We start from the raw sequence: 25,484 nt of genomic DNA on the forward strand, positions 1-25,484 counted from the left end.
AAATGCTAAAAATGAGAGAAAATACATTTCTTCGTACTTTGACATTTTTATTTCTACAATTTATTTCCACATTTTTGCATTTTTATTCGTAAAATTTCTTCTGTTTATGAAGCTGTTATGCTTGTTGGCTACAAACGGCTATAAAAAGCACCAAGTTTTTGTTGCAAATCTGGATGCTGCTAAAAATTGAATTGTCATCCCAAACCCAAAGCAATAACATTTCCAACCTAACACACATGGACTAAATAAACTTTTAGCAACAAATACAAGACAATACCAATTTAATAAGATCGTAGCTGTTTATGTTATGAGATGCATTATTTAGTTTCGCTTCTTTCATTATCTGATACCTCTTTCGTAATCTCAAATGTTAAAGAGCGTTCTATTAGTTTGTTAAAATGAATGCTATAAGACGTTATTTAGTCATGCCTATTTCGTAATCTCAAACAATATATTATGCATGTTAAGAATGTATATTGTGCCCGTATAATATTATGATATTAAAGTAAATATACACATTGTGTTAGGAAAATCAATATTAAAAGTTCATAGGGTCTACCCGTTGGTATACACTCGTTGTGTACACAAGATGGCACACCAAACTCACTTCCTAAAATTCGAACACAATTTATCTTATTAGTTTGTAAGCGCACACTGAAGATCATGAGCACACCTTTGTGCACAAAAAATCATGCACCAAGTTTACAATGACTAAAATATCTTCATTAAAATAAAAAATACTTTTAAAATGCAATGAAAAATTGTAAAAAAAAAAAAGTTTAAAAGCTGAGTAGAGCCGCCCATTACATTGGAATTAAACGAAATCTCAATCGATTAATTTCAGAGTGGCATATACACAACATTCATTTAAAAGCTGTTACATTTTTAATTTTTCAAAATTCGTTCTCTCCATACATCACTCTTCGGATAATAAGCAGCGCTGTCAACTTACTCCAATATGATTTCACCTTAGTATTTCTTGACCAATAATTTGAAGATATATATATATATGGGTTTGGTGGACCTGGTCGTAAATGGAAAGTCGATCGTGCAACACCCTCACATTGTTTTCATCACTAGAGAGTCGGCAAAATAGATTTGCCTCATCAGGAGACCTCTTCTTTATTTAGGGTTTATATCTTTTAGATCTTACATTGAACTAGATAAAATATATGTATATTAATAGAGAGAGAGAGAGAAACTGGTAGGTGTGAGACACTTATATGCTAAAAAAATAGAAAAATATGATTTTCGTCATCTAGTAAGTATTATTACACATGTTTTGTTATAGATTAAGAAAAAATCAAAAACTGAGATTGTTTTTATCCATCTAATATCTACCAGTACGTTTCTCTCAAGGAGAAACCATCAATAATAAGACTATTTGTCATCTTTGGAAAAAATTATATTTTTGTTGTACAATAAAAAACTTAACTTGTTCACTCTTTTTGTTCAATGATTTTCTCGCCGCGCGTCTCTTTCAGTTCCGGCTAATCGAATTAGTTGACATTAAGTTAGTATAATCTTAGAAACTATGTGCATTTATGCGATGAGTTACGTGGAAGGTGGAAGTTGCCTCTCTTATACAAAAGTCTGGACAAATGAACAGATCTGGTATGCATGAGTCGATCGCCAACTCCACCTTGTTCAACGGAAAATGCTAGAAAACGGGAACGCATGAACCAATTTCTATTCCAACCTGATGGTTGGAATGGGACTCAACGTCGTTGGAGGATAGATTGACAATATAAGTAAGTATTGAGACCCACTTAATATACAACATTTATAAATATAATATATAATGTGACTGAAAGGAACAGGCACATGCTCAAGCATTTGTCCATCCATTAATGGAGCAAGCAATGGCAGCTTCAATCATGGCGGCCTTATTTAATATCCTGGTGTTTTATCCAATATCATACAACTCAAAAGCATTTAGTTAGAAGAGCATGGCTTGAGGTTTTCAACGACGACGACCCCAGGACTGTGGTATCCATGTAATTCAGGGGCGAATACAGTGGCGTTTAACTGCCTCACCCTCCTATATCATACCTTCGTTCCTGGTCTTCTCCAAGGCGCGCTCTCCGACGTCGTCCAGTCTCACTTTTCCGGCGACGGGAAAATGTCCGGCCCCTGCAAGTCCAACAAGATCCGCCACATCGTGCGGATCCGGCAGATGCTGAGGCAATGGCGAAAGAAGGCGGCGGCAGCGACCAGCCCGTCCCGGGCGCTGGGCGCCGGCGGCGGGGTTCCGCCGGACGTTCCGGCTGGCCACCTGGCGGTTTACGTAGGGAAGAGCCGCAGGAGGTTCGTCGTGCGGGCGAGCTACCTCAACTACCCGGAGTTCCGGAAGCTCTTGATCGAGGCAGAGGAGGAGTTCGGCTATGACCACGCCGGTCCGATCGCCATACCCTGCGACGAGCTGCTCTTCGAGGAGATCCTCCGTGCCATTGCCGGAGACGAGAACGGCCAGAAGGACTCCTCTTCCAAGCGGCCGTGCTCTCGCTCACCCGGCGAGGAGCTGCAGCGCCGGTGCTGCGACGCGAAGTTCTGGGCGGACTCGACGCCGCTGCTCCACGCCGTCGCCGGGCATTCCATCGGCTAGGTCAACGGGTCCGGAAACGGATCTCCATCTCCAGTAACTGATTTCGAAAATACCCCTCGCTATCTGTAAAAAGACTACTCTATCCAATCTCCCATCCGCTGGAATCGGGATATTTTTGTTTCTTCGTGCTCGCACCTCTTGCCCCTCAGAACCCGAAGGGCGATTTGGGTATTAAGAATCGAGGTCGGGGCTCTCTCGTCCAAAAGCGTCCTTCTCTTTGCCCGTTGAGACGGACGCGGGAAGGTATTTGGTCATTTTCGTGAATCCCTATGGTCGTTGTATTTATATATGGCCCGCTTTGCCCCTCTCAAATGGCGACATTGACTCTCCCCCCTGTTTATCTTTTTTTCCTCTTGCATAAAAATTTCCTTCAGTTTAATGGAGTGGAACGATCAATCGGTTCAGAAACTCGATCTTCACACCACCAACATCACAATCTTGGCAAAAAGAGCAAGACGCATTAAGAGATTGCAAGTAAGGAAGATAGGGAGGCTGTTGAGACTGAGTTTCCACTTATTAATTAGAGGTTTTGTCAATACATTGATCACATACATGGCGATTATCTTTGAACCCCTGAGACATAAGATGTATGGACTTATTTTTATATTTGATCCGACAGTTTTCATCTTCTTTGTTGATTATTTTGGGAAATTTGGTCCAGTCTACAACTGTTACATTCATTCTTGAGTAGAAAAACCAAAACTCTTAATGATAAATTATTCAATTCTTTAATCTTGTTTTGTAGGTGGGAAATCATTTGGTGACCCAGCCGGTTGGGGTTGAAACTTGAAAGGTCTTGACGTCATAACAACTTTTCCGTTGCCACATGCAAAGCTGTCCGGACTTATTTGTTTTAAATTCTCCAAAATGTTTAGAGAATTGATGTTGAATTACCAACATAGAGCTACATTTTGATTCCTTCCCAATATATTTAACGAGTCTTACTCTTTGAATAAGAAGATACCCATTTGGATTTGAATACGATAATTAAATTAAATTATCAATCTCAAATTAGATCTTACAAAGGCAACCACAACAGCACATCAAAAAAATTTGTATCAAATTCTACACTGCTGAGTTCAATCAGGATTCGAAAGAGACGAGACAAATTAAAACTCGTGACATGTAAATCTGTGTGGGATTTGGTCTCCAATACTAATCAAAGGCATTGCAATATTGGCCTACAATTTTCCAAATTGAAGTTACAAAATATAATCGAATTGAAGTTTTCAGTTGTATCTGAATGCACTTTTAGTAATCTGAATATGGAAATAGTTAGCATGACGCCTCATCAAGGGGCCCATGTGGTAACGTCCATTAAAGGTTCCCTAGCCATTACGGCATGCACAGCATCTTTTCAAAATAGAAGCCATTACGGATGGCTACCAGTGGCAGGTGTTCCTTGTTTTGATCTGGATTTTCTCATATTTTAGTTACAGCTACTGCTTTTTAGGAAACAAAAAACAACTGACAAATCGCTTACCCATTTCATTAAAAGTTTATCAATTTTATTGTATGAGTACTTGAATTTGGACGATTCGAGAAACCAATCTGTAAAGTCTGATACATGCCTTTGCGTGATAGAATTCTTATTGTGAAATAGTTATTGTGACATGACAAATTTAAGGAAAAGATTCCCAAGTTTCATAACAAAGCCACACTTACGAGTTTCATGAATTTCTTTCTTTCAAAAGATCAAACTCTGAAGTAATTCGCTGTGCGTGTTTTCACTACTGGTTCAAAAGTTGAATGCTTTCGTAAAGTGTTCAATTGAAAAGAAAACCAAAACTTTTTGACAGTACAGTCATAGATGCGGATCTTGGTGCTTTCTTGAGAAGATGCGACTCCACGGTAGGATGCATTGAGGTTCTTTATAGTTGTCAAAAGCACCAAGAAAGTTAAGGTCAGCACATTCATAGTTGGAGAACAGAAAAATAGAAAGATGATAAGAAAAATGGTCTTCATTTATTGAAGATGAACGGGATTGGTTTCGACAATACTGCCATAGCAATAACAAGAAACTGAATGCATGTAAAATGATAAAATCTGAACAAAACGCCAAGAAATCACGTCCAAAGTCTCGACGATAAAAGCGAAAATGCGTGGCAAGTAAGATGGAATATTGTTTTGACTAAAGAGCTCAAGACATTGTCGTATATATGCACAAGTCGATCCTACGCATCCAGTTGGTTAAGACTTGTCAAATTCTCGACGTTGATCAAACACACACACATACACCAAGAGTTGTAGCTATCCATAAGAGTGTCTGATCCATCATAATAAATGGTTGAGAGAGAAATAAGGAAAAAAAAATAATGGGCATTCTGTCATTTAGTTTTGGTTCGCAATTTTTTGCTTCTTTGTTTTTCTTTCAGCCTCAATACTATGTATTGAACATCCCTCATGAATGAGGTACCTGACTTAAAATAGCAAGAGATTACCATTCACTTATATATATATATATATATATATGTCTGTCTGAGCAGTTGGTTAAGGCTTGTAAAATTCTCGATGTTGATCAAACAAAGGGCCTTTCTTGCCCGTCCCCTTCATGACCACCTAATTTTCCGATTCCCTTTGTCTTTCCTAGTGAAAGCCAAGAATATTGTCCTAACTGAAATGATACCAATGGCCCGTCGTCATACGCTCCACTCTCCAGTTTTTTAAGGCTTAAAAGGTGTATTGATTTCAACAAGCAATTTCTTATGTACCCACCTTATTATTCGTGTCCTTCTTCTCCTTCCTTCCTGTTGATTGCTCCCATTTAATAAGACTTACCATTGCTGAAGCCAACCAGAATGCTGAAACTCCCCTACTTGGCCGCTGCTTCATCACCAAAATGACATTTCTTTTAATTGATTGACATCTGGTGCCATTGAAATGCAGACATTTTGTATAGTTTATATGTATACATAAAGTAGTTGAAGAAGTTTCGCCTCATCATATTGTTTCCTACTCAGAATCATGTAGCCGCAGTGCTCTTCTTTGTCCAAAGATATAAAAGATCGTTACAAAGATAAGATTTTGTGTACAATTCGAAGCACTAGAATTTCTACTGTTGTAATACAAAAGAATTGATCGAACAGCACTCACTTCGGGTCATAAACCATGTATACATCATTAGAATTATTTACAGGGAGAAGCATCTCAGACATTTTGGAAGTCTAACTCTAGCAAGTCTCTGCAATTATATATCTTGGTCGAGTTCAGCAAATCTGCAGAAAGGGAATCTTGGGAAAGCGGGAGACATGACTCATGAGGGTGTTGTAACTTTCATCGTCAAGGTCCACCACAGGAACTGCCTTCTGTTCAATACGAGTCGTTTACGGCAGCAAGTTGATAGGAGAGTTCATGAGTATGACAGGAGGCATCTTTTCACTCTAACTAACGTATGATTCAGGGCCAGGAATTGCCTTTTATGAATGGAAGAAACCTAACCAAATCCAAGCTACCTTCACCTGTGGAAGAACATAGCAAATGATCTTTTTCTCTCAAATTAGATTGCTTGAGTTTGAACCATTGTCACAAAAAACTCCGTTTTTTTAAAAAAAAAACACCTATTTAACGCTAAAAACAGTTCTGCCGTATAATACCCGTACTATTTCCGTTTTTTTAAAAAAACGTCAAAAAACAAAAAACGTGTATAATATCCATTTAATACCCGTATAATACCCATATTATACGTTATTTTTCCGTTTTTTACCGTTTCTGACCAGAGAAAGTTTGATGAATAGTGAGAGAGAGAGAGAGGAAAGTGCATAAACAGATGAATTAGAGAGAAAAAAAAAGTCATTACAATAACAGGTTGACGATTAATTGATCTCTAGCTGGCTGTATGGCTGTATGGTACTATGAATAAAAACCGATACGAGATTTAGCTTAAAAATTAAAAGTACAGAAATCACAAGTTTCTAAAATGCAAGCTGAGTGCGGCTTTTTATGTGCATGTATGGATTTTCTTTTTTCTGGTATATCAGCATATCCGGACACATGAATTCAAATTCGGATATGGTATAAGACTTTCTTTCATTTTTATTAATCAACATTCGAAGAAGCGAATATGGTTGAGTGTGCATTTGATTTGAATCTAGGACAGGTAGGCACACACACATATATACATACTAAATTACTGATGGATCAGGGGCTTAGTTAGTGCCCTTGGTAAAAAATTTCTGACTTCATCACTACATGGATTCCATTCTAGATATTGCAAATTAGAAAGGTAGCATTGAGGCTTTGCTGCCCATCATGGCACCAGGGCGATGAGCCAGAGAGATTCATTATTCTTTAGCTTTCTCTCGTGGCAACATTTAGATTATTTACGTTTACTTAGACTCAGTGTGGGAGCTACGTTGAAGCTGGTGTGAGCAATTGCATGCAACATTTTATGAATCATCATTCAAATATATCAAATGATTAATAATCAATTCACGTAACCCACATATTTACTTAGTTCACGTATTATATGTCACTCCTTCCCCACACACAAACACACATAAATGTATGCCCTATGTTTGATCCCAGTGGAAGAACATAGCAAATGATCTTTTTCTCTCAAATTAGATTGCTTGAGTTTGAACCATCAATTTCTCAAATGATCTATTAATACTGGCCCTAAAATTGAAGTCAACACTGGGGTGCTCAAATTACTAAAAAAGAGGAAACAATAAGGTGTTTTAAAAAAAAATACTGTCCAAAAAGACTAAAATACCCTTTACAGAGCCGTGTGGTGGGATTGTAAAGACTTGACCACCAATTTCTGTGGTCGACCCTCAACATCGACACTGAATACCCTGTTTGGATGGAATGAAGGAAAAGGAACCAAAAATAAATAGGTGAAAAGGAAAGGAAAAGAAAGAGAACGGGGATGAAAAAGAGTGTTAAAAAAACACAAAGAAAGGATGTCATGTTTTTCCTTTATATCTCAATGCCTCCAATTTTAGAGGAATTGGATTTATGTTCATCTCTTTTTTCTTTCCCTCTCTGTCTCTCTCTCTTCCTTTCCTTTGCATCCAAACAGGTTTTTTTGCCTTTTTCTTTCTTTCCTGATTAGCCAACTAAACACATAAATGACCACCCTTTCCCTTTCTTTCCCTCCATATAAACAGGGCCTAAGTCTTAGCTATTGATTAATTAGAATAATAAGCACGTCGGTATAATATTGTCTATTATAGTTTAAAACTTACAAGTTACTTAACCATTATTATCTATGCAATTACATGAACTTAATTATGTATCTTCTCTTTTCTCGGAGGTGCTCCTCGTACTCCTCATCCCTTCCGTGTCCGGCAACAACTGCAAATAAAGTCTTGCAAAATTGTCTTCCCCGCAGGAAATTCCAATGTCCGCTAATTATGGTCAACCGGAACTCTTCCTTTTCTTGTCGTCGGAAGTCAGGTTGGTGCAAGCAGACCGTGGTTCATATAGCTCCTGCAATTAGGATATCTGCAACAGGAATTGGCCGGAGGACTTCACGGACTTACAAGCACTTGTTAGGTTGAGATGAAGTAAACGGGTGCAAGAAGCAGCACCTCATATATCCGTGTTGGCTCCAAACATGCGTGTCATGTTCAGCTTGATGTTGCATTATGGAGCCATTCCTGTTCTTTGTGAGCTACAATTTTTGAGCCATCTATTTCTGTAAGGTAAACCTGTAATTGCAGTCATTGTTCTCTGCAACAAAGGCTATTCACTTGATGGGGCCTTGTCGATTGGTCCTATTTCAAGTGTTTTAGATGCAAGCCATATCCTTTCCACATCTTGAAGAAAGTCGATTCCTGAACTTTCACCTCACTGCTCGATCGCTTTACCACCAACCAGGCAATGGCACTCTTACTAAAGAACTTTCAGTTCGATTACAGTTACATGACGTATCACGTATGCCATTCATCAAAATTCCATGGCGCACAGTATGTGAAATCATAATATAGGTCATATATTTCGGATATTGCCAATTTATTGGGGGGCCACTATTAATGCTCTCCACTCAAATCATTATCAGTACACCAAAGAAAGCAACAGTACCATGCATGTTGCCTTCTTGGTTTCTTGCGTATGTTGGACCCCGGTGGTCCTAGTTCTTGAAGATGCAACCAAAACAAAGTTGACATTAGTCAGTGGCATGTCAATTGAAAGTGTCTTCAGTTCCTTACTGTAGATTCTTGAAAAGTAACAGCAAACAATCAAGTTGAGAAAAGGTACCGGCATGTCAAATTGGATAACAACTGCTCTAGACATCTTACAATCAAGACAATTTGTACAGCCAGAAAGAAGGACCCTCTTGTCAAATCTTACTTGATCCTTGTCTACTCTTGACAAGGAACAAGTTCACATGGGAAAGTCCTTGATGAAGTTGTGTGTCACATCAAGAGGGGGCACACCCACATGGATAGTCTAGTGGGATGCCCCAAACAGCCATATGGAAACAATATCATGTCCCCTGACCTGTACTCCTTTCTTTTCTCTATATATACACGAGATATACTAATTTTTTCATCCGAACAGCTAGCTTATTTCTATCACTGTGTTCTCCTCGTATTCTTTATGATCACAGAGGATGCTGGTCATGTCTCCGCATCAACCATCATAATGGGTATCCCCGCTGTTGCAGTTGGTGCATGATAAGAAGATCATTGGTTGGGCAAATGCTGTTTTTGAACCATTTGCATTCCCAGGGATGCCTACGGGTCTGTGTGCTCTGTATATATAGGTCAGAGAAGCGGTTCTGATGATCAGGTACTTCCTGGAAAATTACATTTCAGGGACTGTACAAAGAAGAGCAGAGGGGTTGGACTCGCAAGATTCACGAGGGTCTCAGAATACCTTCTAGTGCTATATATCCACGCTTTTCCTGCACAACTGTCATCCAGATAGAGGAGTGACAAGATTCATCACAAGAACTTTATTTTTTCTTGTTTTCAAGAATGAATATGCTTGTATATTTTGGGTATCTTTTGGACACCATAACGATACGAACAATGCAAACATGTAATCAACTTTGTTTGTCTTGACTTTCTTATTTCTTGTCTTTCTCCCTTTCACTTCATGGGCAGGTTAAATACTGTATTGCTTGCAATGTCATTGTCCAGAATCCTCATCCACAATTCAAGTTCCTGAACTTCTCCCTCAGGAAGGAAAAAGTTTTGCGAACTGAGCGAAAATTCATTTATACATCGCAAAGTAATGTGTCTGTGTGTGTGTTTAAGTAGAGAGAAAGAGAGTGAGAAGAAAAAGAATACCCGGAAACAGCAACCATTGGGCCTCCATTGACTTCAACTCATTACTTTGTGCTCTGTCTTCTTTTTCTATTTAATAAGTTACTTGAAACTATCTTTAAGTGGAATTTTATTCGGGATCGTGTTAACTAGAGGCCAAAGTCAATCTCGTATCCATAACATAACCAAAAAAATAAGTCGTAATGCAAAGAAGAAAAGGTCTCATATTAGAAATTAAAACCATTGCTCGTTTTTTAGCTTATCATATCTGATCTTAATATGATAGAAAAATAGGAAGGATGGTAGACGCCAAAAGATTACTGGCTTCTATTTTTCCTGTAATGACACTTTGCCTAATCGTTCTATGGCGGTAGTTAATTAGAAGCGTACTAGTTTCTTTTCTATTATATCAGTTAAGTTGGTTAATCTTCACAGCCTCCAAATACGATTAGCAGTAAAGCCATTGCATATACTGTGGCAAGACTCAGACCCCATACTAACTGGAAATTTTTTCATAAAGATAGCCATACAAACACAATCATCATGTTCAAAGAACTGTTGATCTGCTCCTAAATTTGCACTATGATGTCCACAAATTGGATGTTGGTAGTTATATTGCAAATGATGCATATTTTCATTCATTTTGCTTGGATTCATTAGAATCTGATTTCTGGAAAGCGAATCTCAATCTTTTAAGTATTGGAGCTTAACTTATGTCTTCATAAGCAAGGTCATGAACCTGGGCTCATCAAGCTCATGAGCTGTGCCATAGCCCAGACAGTATGCCAAAGGCTCATACACATGCAATTACAAATTTACAACAATAGTCCAAGGATATATCAACCAACAAATCTCTTACAGCAGAAACTAGATGTACTTTCTGAATAAGGAACTTTGCATTGCAAGGAGCATAAGAGAGGTATTTATGCATAACAGATCGACTCTCTACTTTCAACACAGGACAACTCTCAGAATGATCTAAGTTGTTCTAGCTTTAATGTTCCTTGAACTTGTTTGGTCTTTCATACCTTAATGTGGTAGTTCTCACACATATACAATTTTGTTCCTCCTCTTTTCCCTCTTCTACGTCACACTTTTCCTTGTCTTAGTGACTTGTTCTTCTTTTGATACGCAGCATAGGTTACAACCAAGACAAAGGAACAAAAGTGTCCTCCATTCCGGCCCTCCACATAAAAAAGGGCCAAGCACTTTCTTTTAGTACCAGATTTTGGTTTAGCCAAGTTTTCTTGGTAGAGGAGAGGTCAAGAAAGTTGTACAGGTAAATAAAAGAGTGCCGAAAGTGAGCTTGGTCAACAAATCTAGTTTGTGCAATGGAAAAGCCATCAGTCTATTCCACGAGGAAACATGAAGATATGAAGGCTTTTTAACCACGAAAGTGACAGAACCATCCCATTCTGTGATACGTGAGGGGGCCCCGTTCGGAAATTAAGAACATTTGAAATTAAAAGAATAATATGAATAAACATTAGGCCGCCCACGGCTAGAGTAGCTTGTTATAAATTGTAAAAGAGATTTGAAATCAGATAGATTGCATGAGGGCCTGGTTTAAGTCGCCCTCATGTAAATCTATTTGATATCAACCCAGGCACCAACACAACCCTGATCCCTCTGTGAAGATGATAAACTCCAGATGAATGATAGATACCAATTGAACAAGAGAAGGCTTGAACCGATAGATGGCTCTTCTAAAGAATCGCAGTCATTTGAAATCGGTCAATCCAATCGCGACCTTATATTTCAATTCTTTCTTTGTTTCAAGGAAGAAAAAAAAAACGTTTTTTGGGTTTTCACCAAGAGTTATTTTCAGATGAAGAGAAGCCCACTACAAAAAAAACAGAGGATTCAAACATGATGGTGCGATGCGTTGGTAAAAGTTTTACTGACGTCCGAAGCAGTCGATGGTGAAAACAATGTCGATGAAAACTATTACCGACATTCTAGTGCACGCTGCTGCCGTGTAGATTTCTATTTTGACTGATGACTGATGGCCGTTACCGATGTTCTGGGATATCGGTAATAACACTTTTACCAACACATGATGGGCGTCGGTAGAACTTTTTTCCACATACAGTTGAACGTCAGTAATATATTTATCGACACAATTTCATGCGATGGTGAATATTTGTTTTTTTTTTTTTTAATCCACGAATGCCTGACTTCAGCTAATCTTGTCCTCCGATCTTGATGCTTCCACAAAATTCCAACATCTTTCTCACGCAAACAGACACAATTCTCGATTGTTTCCACACCACCACTGAAATTTGTAAAACTTGATATACCCCAAACAGTCACAACCCTTCACGGAAAATTAATAATATCAGTTTATACTTGGTTTTCTTAATGCAACAATATGCAGCATACTAAATCAGTAATTGATTAAGAAGGGCATATTGAATTAAGAGTACCTTCTTAAGAGAAAAAGTTTGCCGTCTTTAAACTCAATAACCTCCATGTTCCGCATGTCAACAATTACATGTATGTCTTCAAATACAAATAGAATAAAATCCATAAGGGAATGACTCGGTCAAAAGAAATAAGCAACTAAGCAAGTATCTAAGATCATTTCATGGGTCCACGGTAACAAGATCCATGTGTTCTATTCTCCTTTCTTCATGGCTTCCTTGAAGGATGAGTAATCCTTGACAACAGCCTTACATTCAGCAGATTCCTCTACATTATGTAATCATAGTAAAAGATGACAGAAAATGCAGACCATAAGGAACTGAATGGATGTACAATTATCTATGGAATGCCTAAAATCATTACCCTAGAACTTGAAGCAAAAAACCTAAAATCATTTCCCTAAAACAATATTATATCTTAAAGTCATTTACAAAAAGAGAAAAACTTGACATTAAGTTCAAGCAACCTACTTGTTATCATTTAGACTTCAAAAATTGATGAAAAACACCTAGTGAATCACCCAATAACTTCGGTAAACACTGGTGGGAAGAAAAGGGGAAATAAAAATAAAAAGAAAGGAAGAAGAAGAAATGAGAAGAAGGGCTCTGGAGGAGTTATAAAGACAGGGAATCCTTTACGACGCGTGGAAGGCATCAGTAATGGCCATACTTAAAAGCATCAGTAAAATTTGTTCGGTAACTTTTATCGACATTCGACGCGTGTCAGCGAAAGGACTTTAGCAACACACATATGGACATGACCACGTGACGATAAAACTAACTTATTTTTTATTGATGATTATGAAATGGATGCCAGTAAAAGCATTTTTATTGATGTTTTGTGAAACGAATGTCACTAAAAGTATCATGTTTAACGACGTTGGCATACCGGACATTGGTAAAAACCCCACTTCAACTATATCCTAGTGGCACGCATCTGGGAAGGCTTAAATTTAAACTTCATTGACATTTAAAGCCGAACATTGGTAAAATTATCCTTTCACCAACGTCCCTTTTTCCCAGGCGTCAGTGAATCCGTCTTCTTTTGTAGTGGCTAAATGAAATTGATTAGTTTTTCTTTTGGGATGACTTCATTCAAATCCATTCTTATATACATAGAGTCCGTTGAACATAATGTACCATGATATACAAGAAGACAAAATTTTGAATTCAACGGATTAACTATCTGTTATAATAATTTCTAGAAGCTTGAATTGTATATATATGTATTAAAGTTGGGTATTAGCTTCAGTCCACATAATTGCAGGGAAGTGCGACAGTTGTTATATGTCTTTCTGTGGCAGACCTCTGCTCTCCATTTTCTGCTCTATTCTCCACTCTACTTCTGCAATGCCGTTCCTTGTCTCTGATTTCACACTCATATGCCTTATTCAGGCGAGCGGACGAACTCCAATCACTTGACCAAAACTGATGCACACTCTTCCCGTCTTGCAGGATCTAAGATTGCATTGGTGTCTTTGTTACATTGTCATCTGAACTGCATGTCGATTAATGCACTGCTCCCACTAGCTCAAGCTGGTGTGCCACACCCCTAGCTAGGGATGACCTTTGTTAAACTGAGAGAGCGGTCGGAGAAGTTACTAAATCTTGACTTGTAAATCCTAAAAACCCTGATTTTGATGCTTTCTGCTCTCTTAATGACGTTGCATTTAGAAAAATACATACAAAGTCAAAGACAAAATTTCGTTAGGTACACGCAAACACACAAAGTCCTCGACGGCCAAGCAAGGCACCTCCGGCCTTTATTTTGGCGTCAAGTGCCCTCAGCTTGACTTGGCCTGTCAGCTGGTCACCTGATGTCTGCTGTCCCTTCCTGTTTCACATTTGGCCACTGCAGACCCTAAACTTGCTCACATGGCTTGCTGCAGTGTCTAAATCCCTGTTCTCATTGCGTATGTTGACTACCAACGAAGCTTATGCTTGTGGAAACTGGCTTCTCTGTCGTTATTCTGCAGCAATCAACTGTTCGACAATAACATGCATGTTAAAATTTCAGAGAAGTGGTAACTTCTCAATCATTTTGTGCGAAGGTGCACTCTATATATAATATATATATATAGGTTGCATATTAGTTTGACAAATGTCTTAGCGTTAGCGTTAGCCTCGAGGCATGTAGAGTTAGCAGCTCCGCATTCGACTGGCATGGGTGCTCAACTCTTAGGTCGATGGAGGGAAGCAATGGATATCAAGTTGATGCAGCTCTGAACCTTGGGGACAAAGGGAGGAGGGAATTTCTTCTCTCTGTCTTGATTGGTAAGATAAAATACTATGCCCGCAGAAGTTGGCATTGGCATTAGTGTTCCTGTTTTATATCTGCTTTAAGATAGCTGAGAGTGCGGGTTCCTGACATGGAAATGAATTTCAAGAATGTCGGTAGCATGATATCAAGAGAATTAGTCACGTCTTGTTCTTTAAGCAGGACAGGACAGGACATAGCACCAATTTGCCTTACTTATGGCATGATCTTTTGGAGCTTTCCTTGCCTTTTTTTTTCACTGGGATGCAAGGACGGTAGATATCGAGGGACGTGTGGTAAGGCAAAGAAAGAAATGTCATGTCAGATGGAGAAGAGCTTGGCAAGAGTAACGTGGGAGCCATGTGCTAAAAGCAAGAGCAGAAGTCCCCATCACTCTTTCCAAATCACATTATTTCACAGTTCTCCACTTGGAAAAGAAAAAACAAAGAAAATAAGCGAGGAAGAACAATGGCCTCGGAGTCCTTCTCCTAGGCCAATCTTTGAAATCGGGGAACGAACTAGAAAAGAGTAAACGCAACTCCGAATTAGTTCACACACACTCATTTGAAAATGATAATTTCTTTCCAATCACTATTTCTAGTTCGAGTTCGAGTTGGCAAGTGCTCTTATTTAAGGATGGAGTTAGGATTTGTTTAGGAGCAGGTTAAACCATTCGCGGGTCGAGTCAAAAAGAACAATAGATGAAGCCAAATAAAAATAAATTTAATTTTTTACATATAATTTTTTTTTTTTTGGCTCACCTGGGGGATGGCCCGAGGGGACCCCCCTCCTTCCGCCCCTGCTCTTATTCAAATTGAAATTGGTATCATCTTCAATAGGATATGGATTAGATTCCTTATTTCTAATGCATTTATCGTATTCAATAAAATATGCATTTGATTAGTCATTTCTGTGTTCCTTCGAGTAGTTTTGGAGGACGTAAAAAACCAATGACTCAAAGTGTGAAAGGGAAACTTGGACCGTGGAAACTCGAAACCCTTCCACTAAATTAGTTCCATAAAAAATACAAATAACAGTTCATACGGCGCTACAGTTAAAGTACAAATTGTCATTACTTTTTTAAAAGAGCAAGTTTATACATAGCACCATGTGAACAATCAATTAAGTTGACAGGACGTTTTTGGAATCGGTATTTGTGCTTATGATAATATGTGTTTAAATTAAATAAAATTGAAGGGCGAAAGTTCCGCCCCAGACCTGCTGGGGGAAACCCCCATCCTTTAATACGAAAAAATGGATATGTACAGACAAAAACGAGGAGAACACTTGCTTAAAACAAGAGTGTTTCAGGTTACAGTCGACCCCAGACTTTATCAGCAAGCAGTTTTGACCTTCTTTTAGATTTTCAAAACATTAAAAATTTATATATAAATCTAAAAAATTTTAGTTTAATATATATATAAATTTTAAAAAAATTTATCTCAATTCTTAAAATTTTGAAACTATAGTTTGACCTTAGGGTTGTGGGACCGTGAGAAAATGTGGGGAATCTGACAAATCAGGTCGTCTATTTAATCAAAATTGCAGGGTGAAAGTTGCCCAGCTATTTATCATTATGAACAGTTAAAAGAATAAAACAATGCAAAAAAGGTCATAATATCAACCAATCATAGTTCTTATTAAATAGCAGGGTAGTTAGTCATCATTCACTTAATATATATATATATATATATATATATATAAAATCCTTCATTTAACGCCAATGAATTGTTGAGATAAAAATGAAACTATATATTTAAGTGGGCAATTGCCCACACAAGTTCACAGCCACTGTGGAGAGAGCGAGTGTGTGCTGGTGCTTAACAATATTCATAAAGGAGCGGAGCTTAAACAGTAGATGGGAGCAGGTGGTCCCTTCAGCGGTGCCGTGCAGTCGGGCCAAGCAGGGAGGTAGCACGCAAATTTCGGGAACTGTTGCAGCCGGTGGCGCGAAATGAGGGCGACCGAGCACCGTGGAGTTTGGGGCCGCGGCGGGCATTCATCTCCATCGCCCCTGTCGACGCCTCTAAAATTAAATGATTGTCTCGAAAGAGACGGGAGGCGTTTGCTGGGGTGGAGGGACGCCTCAGAACATGGGGGAAGGAGGAAGAAGGGCGCCTTCTTTCATCTCCCTCTCCCTCCGCCTATGGTTTGCCGGTGGTCCTACTTAATGAGCTGTACTCGAAGGACCCCCGCCTTTTGTAATGTGCATCGCTGCCAACTTACTTTCACGTCCTTGCCTTGCCGCCATTAATTCTCTCCATCCTCCCTCTCTACTGCGCCTGCTGAAGGAAGCATTTACTGGTCATTACTGACTGGTAAAAATAACTGTGCTGCAGAAGCCATGTCACCCTTTCTTTTCCAGCGCTGTCTATTTCCTATCGATTTCATTGGCCCTGGCTGAAGTTTTCGTGATCATGGTGCGCTTCACCTTTCTCTTTCTGCTTGACAATGAAAAGCTGCTCATCATGGACGCCATGTGTATTGATCTGCAGGCCAAATCTCTTTAGAATCGGTTGTCAAGTCGTCATATTTTCTATGTATGCGGCGACAGAGGATGCTTCCTCTTCTAAGATCACCAGCTTTAGTCCCCTCCGAGACTTTTTTTTTTTTTTTTTTTTTTTTCAGTTCAAAACAATTTATTAAAAGCTGCTTAATGTTTGAGTGGTTTACATATCACCGGTCAGCTTTTGACTTTCTGCGGATCACTGCTATGACTTTCTACTAAAATTCTCAAAAACCACTTTCACTTACCACTTTAATATAACTAGGGTTAAATGCAGGTTAACATGACAAATTGACAGATGTCCCCTTCCCCAATCACCACCCAACCTCATTCTCAGAAGCCAGCAACCGGCAAATCAACTAATGACATAGTCTTCACTATAGGGATGTCAATATATTTGATTTAGACCCCGTATCCCATTTTGAAAAAAATCATATATGAAAAACATTTAATATCCTCTTTAAGGAACCGGATCAGATTGGAATTGGATTTAGTTCTAAGCAAATTAATATCTTATATCCAACGCCCTTATATTTTGAAATTTGGTTTAGGTTCAAAATTCCGATTCGAAAAATCTGATATGGATTGGATTTGAATTGTGAAATATGATTTCGGACTTGGATTTAGATTTAGATATTACTTCTTTTCAATTTGTATTTGAATCCCAACATTTGAGTATCTGAAAAAACATATATACTTCAGAGTAAGTATATCCGATCCAAATCCTATACATCCCTACTTGAGTCTTTTAAAAATTAAAGCTTTGAAATGATAAATTAGCATCATCAGTTTGAACATATGCTTAGTGCTCATTTTACAACATGCTCATTTTACAACATTACATGTCAAGTCTTAGGGTTATCTAATATTGTACTAACTTTCTAAATATGATTCGCAGAGGAAATGCCACTACTGAATGAACGTTGAAGTCTCTCCTATTCCCCCATCAAGAAGTCCAAAGTTGCTTTTGGATTGTTTTAGGTGTCTTAGGGTGACGGTGTTACTGTGCTTCAATTTGTACATCAATGTCTCTTTTTTGTAGGAGAAAGAATTGAGATAATGAAGGCTCTCTTTTTTGTAGGAGAAAGAATTGAGATCATGAAGGCTCGAAACAAAGACTGACAGCTTACCAACTTTCACCTCGACCATTCCACCAACCCCCTCACTGATAACTTTCTTGGTCTAATTCAGATTTATCTTAATCCGAGAAACATGAAACTCATTCAATCACTTTGAGAAGGGTGATGATTTATTAAAATCTAGTTAAGAGGAGTATTAAAAATAGTACAAGAAGAAATAGTTTTTACCTTTTAACGTTTCCAATGATCTTTTTTTCATTTGAACCCTAGGGGCATAAGGGGTTGGGTGGGAGCTTCGACTCTCCTCTGAATGATAGGATGAAATACTCTTCATGCTCACGCAATTTTTTTTTTCATTTCTATCAACCATAAACCAATGTGTGTACAAGAAATTTGCATAGGATGTGATTTAATTTAATTTTAATTGCCAAAGGTTACTAACTTTTAATATTGAGTTGGTGATCCCTGCAGTAAGACCCGACGAAAGTTTGTACTAATATGAGATCTTCAAAGTTAAATTAACCTTGAGAGAGGTCAAATGTATTAATCAGCGGCAAATTCGTTTACAATGACAAGAAAGAACTTGATTTAAAGTCATTGAACAGAAATTTGATAGCTGTTCGCGATCCTCATAAGCACTTTAATATTTGAACTGGACCTGCACTCATGATCTCTTAAAGGGTGATTGATTACTTTAGATTTGATGTCCGGAGGTAATATGAGATATTGGGATTTTAGATTCCAAAATGTGACATTCAATTTTTGACAATGATATCAAATCTGTTTTGGAAAAATGCATTAATTGCATTGGTCCCTGCATTTTAAAATCCATGAATCTCAATTCAAGTCGGAAGATTTTATATTCGTGGTTCTGAAAGCTTAAATTTTCTACTGCTATGAATGGGTCACACCATTAACATCAGACCCACGGATTTAAAGTCTGGGGTAATCAAACATACCATAGTGTTTTTAATCTTAAAGGGTATTTACATAAAATGTTCTGTTTCATTTCATTGGCACCATTTGATTTTTAAGGCCCGTTTGACGGCCAGGAATTAAATTTCTAGAATTAAAATTTCAAAAACTTAATTCCGAGAATCATATTGCTAGAATTAAAATTCCAGTCTCGCTTTCTTATCCCACATTTTGCGGCTAGGAAATAATATGTTTGAAAAACTAGATCATCATTGTTTGATGGTGAAAAAATTCTGGTATCTTGAAAGGAACCTGTCTTTTACAAAGTGGAGCACCTTCCAGATACAATTTGCAGGTCATCCAACCCATTATTAGCTTCATTTGATTCGTTGATGTGTTGGTTGAGAGGATACATGCATGCATGAATTCAAATGTTTTTGTAGAATCTTTTTGGGTGAGTTAGGGAGATCTACCATGCGGCGGTTGAAAGCTGAAGCCTTCACCTAACCACTCCTCCCCCTAAGGTACAGGGTTTGCTTTTGGTGTCAGAGTTTGCCTCCATCAACCTTCAACTTGTGCATCATAGTATAAAAAATTGACACCTCAAGGACTCAAAACAAAGACTGACTGTCTATCAGCTCCTGCGCCCCTTCCTGTCTCTTGCACAACCCCCCTTGGAAATCTTTTTCTAGAGCCTTTGGATTCCTTTCATGTCATCATCGGCAGCATGATGTTGATCAAATGGAAATGTTGAATCATCTTATTGAAAATTAAGGTTGATGTTTGTAAGCAATTCATATTTGCTTTTAGTATTTTGGATCTCATTTTGTGTTTGTACAGGAAAAGATGTGTTTTGTACCATTTAATGTAGTTTTCGTGCCAACCTACCCTTAAAGACGTGTTCTTAAAAGTGTTTTAATAAATTTAACGTACATTAAGTCAATCATTTATCAAATTCATATATATTTTTTAATCATAAAAATTTCATTTTATATATATATATATATAAACAAATGCCTTGGTAACAACTCGAACGACTACCTTTATATCCCTCGCATTCAAGACTCACTGTTGATAAATCAATGAAGGGCCAGAAGCAGAAACTGTCATAGGATGTGATAACACCAACTAGTGTATGGTGTAGCTGGTTGAACTTGCGGCACATGGACAGCATGTCTCATGTTTGATTTCCGTGAGTGTCATATTCTTGTTTGATTTCCATAAGTGCTCACGATGCATCGGCAAATGTCTACTAGATCACATTTCTCATTTTATGAATTTTAAAAATTATTAATAATATTTTAGGTTCATTGAAGAAATTTTGAAAAATATAACTAGAAATAAGTGAATGATGAGTCATGACTATTCAAAGTCCCTCAACCATCTAACCAGGGTTGTTCATACAAAGTAGTACTCATCATCTTTTTCTCCTTGTTTTTATTTTTTTCTTAAGTGTCCACTACAAAGGATAAATGATGCTTATTAGATGGCTGGATTACTTTAAAAAGGGAGACTCACCATTCAATTTTTCATGCAGCTGGTATAAATTTTGTAACATACTATACTAATATGATACACAGGCTCCGAGCAACAAGGATAACATTGAGGAAGACAAAAGAGTAAGTCGAAGACAAAGTAATACAGGAGAGTGAGAGATAGGAGAAAGGGAAAGCAAGTTGAAGACAAAGTAGGTAGCTTCTATAGATGGGTGTGTTTCTGTGTGAAAGAAGCATTGAAGTTAAATGCAGTAATGGCGTTGGTGTGCATTAATCGAGAAGCAGAAGCAGAATCACATGGGGCTTGTCTTCAACTGGTTGGACGGTTGCCATGGCCTCCTATCTCTTCCTTTATTGGATCTTTTCCTCTCCATCACGTTCCCAACAGTTGCATGGAAAGCTACTGCAGGCTTGTGGGGAGGGGAAGACGCTGCTCCCAGTACAAACGGAAGACCCACTTGTCCATGATATCGCAAACGTACCAGTTCTTCACCCTGTGAAAGGTTAGACGCCTAAACTCCTCCGGTACTGCGACTAGACCTTAAGCGCTCGAACAGTTGCAAATATAAAAGTTAATCTGTTTTTTCCGGATTTTGAAATACCCTTCAAAGCAGAGAAAGGGTTTTATTTAAGTAAACTCATTTGCTTGCTTTTGTTTTTCTCGCTTCGTTTAGAGAGTATTTTATACTGTTGAGCGCTTTTGTATTCGCAAGTTATCTCTCCAGTTTGATCTCTTAAAAAATGAACAGCTTGTATGATTCCAATTAAAATCGGGTATATGATGGTTGGATAGGTACAAGTGTACCTATATATATAGATGGTATCAATATCTCATATTGTCGGATGTCTAAAAATTTAAAATATAACATTACAAAATAGTCATCACATTAGTATTAGCAATGTTTTATATTGTGACAACATTTTATAGTACTTTCAGAAAATGGATTTTTTTTTTTTTTTTGCTATCGGACAACATTCAGCATTTGGCGTATTTGATTTATATATATATATGCCCCACAAATTTGGTAGTCCGTTCAAGGGAATCATGTGTCGTTTTTAATTTTTAAAAAATAGTCACAAAAAACTTTTTTAATGTTTACTTCAGCCTAACTTTGTATTTTTTAAATAATTTTTAATATTTTTGCTAATTCACAGCTGATTCAACTAAATCTATATTATGCGTGTTTGAGATCTTTTTTTTTTTTCCATTGGGAGCCCATTTCTATTGATTGTCCAACATTCCTGGAAATCGAAGCCCACGGTCGATCTGGACGGTGAGATGCAATTACTGACCTGAAATTGGATCTGTTTAGTCAGATATGCAGTAACAGAAAGGAGTATATCCATATCTTAAGCAACTCAAACTTGGTAAGGGATTCGAGTATCCAGATCTTATTCAGAGTCCAAAGGATGATCAAGATCGGATCCGATTACACGCAGAAGGCGGATCCTCTTCTTCCCCGTTGGATCTGAATTCAATTTTAGAAAGTTCAAGCCCAAACTTGGATCTGATTAAAAAGATCTGGTTACATGGTAGCTAGGTTCATATTCAGTTTCAAAAATTTGCAACTCTGGATCCGAGTCTGAAACTTTAAAAAAAAAAAAGACCTAGCCGCACCAGATATAGTAAAGAAATAGAGAATCAAACTGAGTCAGAACCGTTCTTGTCCCCTAAGCAGAGCAAACAAGAAAAGAACAGGACAACTTGAAAGCGGAAGCACCTTGTTTGTACCCATTGCCAAACGCCAAGAACCGTCCGGTCCACTGTTGGCTCATGTACTGCTCATGTCCTTAATGGTGTCCTGAGCCTTAAATGACTAAACCGGGGGCGCCCCCGGCGTCCCCGTCATTTATTTATTTATTATTTATTATTTATTTATTTATTCTGTTGATGTGGCTTGAAGAGGCAAAGTCGAGCCTGTGTATGAGTCCTCCCTTATTTTTGCTATTTTCATTTTAATTATAATATTATGCGCCAACTCATTTAATCTAATTTTGTGAAAATTTAATTTTATGAAAATCAAAGTTTTTTCTAATGAGTTTTTGAAATCTCTGTTTGCGTGTTTGTTTAACATACACGAAATCCAATCTTTTGTTTATAACATAGAAGGGACTGTTAGGTTTTGCGCTTCCTTTAGAAAATCATGTTTTGTTAAAACTAAGTTTAAATCCAGTTTTGATGTCGTCTAAATGCTTTTTTAAAAGCAAAACCAGGTTTTACAATGCAAATAAGTTTTTTAGAATGTCTTTTTAAGTCCATCGTATTAATGTTAGTAAGGTCCCAACTCCCAAAGCATGCTCAGTAAATCCCGACCAAAAAAGAACAAGGAAGCAAAAAGCATCAATGCAAATGAATCACTCACCCTATAAAAAAATTGCTAAAGAATACTACCAAATATAATCGTCATATATTAAGATCCATGAACTTTTAAAAAACCATAAAGACCCAAAAATAAAGTGGATGCCCCTGCTCGATTAAATAAAATTTCTCTATATTTTGCACAAAGCACTAATGTTTCACCAAATCTTTTGGTGAAGGAATTTTAAGATAGTAACTGTTTATAAGTTTATGTGCTGCTACGGATTTTGCTCGTTGTGATTTAAGAGTTACTGCTTAATTACTTCTAATATTATCTTAGAAGGCAAATCCTTGGAATATTCATAACTTAAAAGCTGTGCATGAACTCTCTAAATGCCTCATAAGCTCTTTGAGAATACACTTTTAAGTCGTTTGATTCAATAATGAAAATTCCAGAATCAAAAATTTCAGGGTTTTAGTTTCTTAGTTCTGGAATTAAAATAACTTGTTTGTTTAATCATTCTAATTTATTAAAATAAGTATTATGATTTTAAAATTCAATGATTCTAAGTATATCAAATGCCCAAGGGTCCACGACTTATCCACTAAATAGAGGGCCTGCATTTGGGTGTTAAGTCCAGAGTAGGGTTGCCGGTGTTAAAATTTAGAAACTTTAATTTGGTCTTTTTCATAAAAAAATTTTGGCGGCTTTGCTCAATCAAAAAAAACTTTTAAAAAATAAAAAAATCTAAACAACTACCACATTCATTCATGGACTCATGGTTCACTTGAATAGAATATTTCTTAAATATTAAATATCAAGAACATCAACGTCAGAAAATATACCTACGGTCGTGGATATGAATCTGATCGATAAAAGAAATGAGTAATTCCGCCATTAAATTTTCCGGTTCTGCCAACGAGCAGGTCCGAAGGTCCTAACGGATGAAACCTCTAACTCTCCGGCCAGACCCAACGCACTATATATATGCATATGTGCGTTTGTTTGCCACTGTCCCTCTGTTGGCAATTCTGCCAAAGAAACTATTCATCGTTCAGTGGCCTGAATCAGGCAAGGCAAGTTTCTTAACCGCTAGCCGTCACGAACTTCCACACAAGAATTTCACAAGCAGAAACCGAAAGAGAAAAAGAGAGATTTAAAGAAAGAATCAATTCATCGGGAACAGCAAAAGGCTTATGCCGAATAACCATTCAAGATTAATTATCCCAAAAAAAACTCGTCCACACAGTTCCTGAGAAGATGAATCCAAGGCCGTCCACTTGCCGTCGGCCATAAGATCTGAGTTCAGAAGGAAATAAAGGTAGTACCTAATCCTACTGAATGGGATCCGTGCAAAAGCATAGCACGGCAGAGCAATCCATTTGTATGGAATGACAAGTGGGGAAGAAGAATTGAATAAATAAATGAGAGAGAGAGAAAGAACGGAAATGAATGAGAGAGCGAGAGGTCACATAATAAATGAATTGAGAGAGAGAAAGAAATCTCTGGCCAAGAGATTTCAAGGTTGCATCTGATGGGGCCAAGCTGTCCTGCGGAATGTACACGAAAACTGAGACCTTCCTTCGTTTCACTGCCCGGCATGTTCTTTACACACAACCCAAATAGCCCGTGGCCTGTCCTTACCTTGCACATGCCCTTGCTCAGCAGCGTCTACCCACCACCACCTCCTGTATATATACCCCAATCCAGGCACCATTTCCTGCACCAACCCCCCTCTCTCTGAATCTCTTCTCTCTGCAGAGATTTCTCTTTATCTCTATACGGCTCCTTTGATCTCCTTGCTTTGCTTCTGCACCGCTCTGTGGATACATACTCCTGTTCTTCTGTTTTTAGCACCACCAACATCTTTATTCTCTCGATATGGCCGTGAAGAAAGGAGTGAAGCAGATCCTGAAGAGGTGTTCCAGCCTGGGGAAGAAGAACACCGGGGAAGAGTCCGGGGAGCTCCCGGGGGACGTGCCCAAGGGACACTTTGCTGTGTACGTTGGGGAGAAGCGCAGCAGATTCATAGTGCCAATCTCGCTTCTTAGCCACCCCGAGTTTCAGAGCCTTCTGGACATGGCGGAGGAAGAGTTTGGCTTCCACCACGACATGGGCTTGACGATTCCTTGCGAGGAGATGGTCTTCAGATCCTTAACTTCTGCATTGAGATGAAGTCCGGGGATTGATGCCGCCTTCTCCATTTTTCCTGGTGGGAACAACAAAGAATTTCTTCTCTTATTTTTCCTTTTTGGTTTCTATATATAACCAGCAACCGATGGAATACTTCTGGGTTGATTCTGTAAATTTTTTTCTAGTGCTAAATGAGAGAATGTATAGCATTCATGGACGTTGAAGTCTCTTTAATTTCTTCTTCCACCATCACTTTTTCTTCCTTCTTTTTCCTGTAAAGATTCATTTTTTGTTGGTGAGAGAGGGATTCAAACACGTAAATGGCACCTCTAATTTTGCTTGGTTAATTAACGAGAGGTAAATCGCGCTCTAGCAGCAATTGTGAAGATGGGATTTAGAAAGAGCCCAGGTGAGATGGTAATCGCTTCCGCCATGAAGCTTATGGCTCTGCAACTTGGATCGTGACCACACTATCGTAATCTTTGTCCTTTTCATTGCATGATTTCCCCTTCATTGCCGTTTTGTATGAACACCATCGCGATCGCACACTAGCATG

The 25,484-nt window shown here is 38.1% G+C and overlaps 2 protein-coding genes across 3 annotated transcripts; both read left to right on the forward strand.

Moving 5' to 3' along the window:
* The first annotated feature begins 1,904 nt into the window (after positions 1-1,904).
* Positions 1,905-3,534, forward strand: LOC116260124 (auxin-responsive protein SAUR50-like). Of its 2 annotated transcripts, XR_007574296.1 has the most exons (3): positions 1,905-2,848; positions 2,980-3,079; positions 3,351-3,534. XR_007574296.1 is itself a non-coding variant. In XM_050079663.1 (1 exon), exon 1 carries the CDS (start codon positions 2,123-2,125, stop codon positions 2,603-2,605), a length of 483 nt encoding a protein of 160 aa, XP_049935620.1. In that variant the 5' UTR covers positions 1,905-2,122; the 3' UTR covers positions 2,606-2,951. The 2 variants fall into 2 exon arrangements, 1 of the variants encoding a protein (XP_049935620.1); XM_050079663.1 differs by lacking the exons at positions 2,980-3,079; positions 3,351-3,534 and having other exon boundaries at positions 1,905-2,951.
* Positions 3,535-24,280: 20,746 nt separating this feature from the next.
* LOC116260837 (auxin-responsive protein SAUR50-like) lies at positions 24,281-25,177 on the forward strand. Its single transcript, XM_031639352.2, has one exon. It carries the CDS (start codon positions 24,677-24,679, stop codon positions 24,968-24,970), a length of 294 nt encoding a protein of 97 aa, XP_031495212.1. The 5' UTR covers positions 24,281-24,676; the 3' UTR covers positions 24,971-25,177.
* The last annotated feature ends 307 nt before the right edge of the window (positions 25,178-25,484 follow it).

Source organism: Nymphaea colorata, chromosome 9 (genome assembly GCF_008831285.2).
Source record: "Nymphaea colorata isolate Beijing-Zhang1983 chromosome 9, ASM883128v2, whole genome shotgun sequence".
NCBI lineage: Eukaryota > Viridiplantae > Streptophyta > Magnoliopsida > Nymphaeales > Nymphaeaceae > Nymphaea > Nymphaea colorata.

Coding starts and splice junctions, on each gene's coding strand:
- LOC116260124 (XM_050079663.1), top strand. CDS start 2,123: ATGTCCGGCCCCTGCAAGTCCAACAAGATCCGCCACATCGTGCGGATC.
- LOC116260837 (XM_031639352.2), top strand. CDS start 24,677: ATGGCCGTGAAGAAAGGAGTGAAGCAGATCCTGAAGAGGTGTTCCAGC.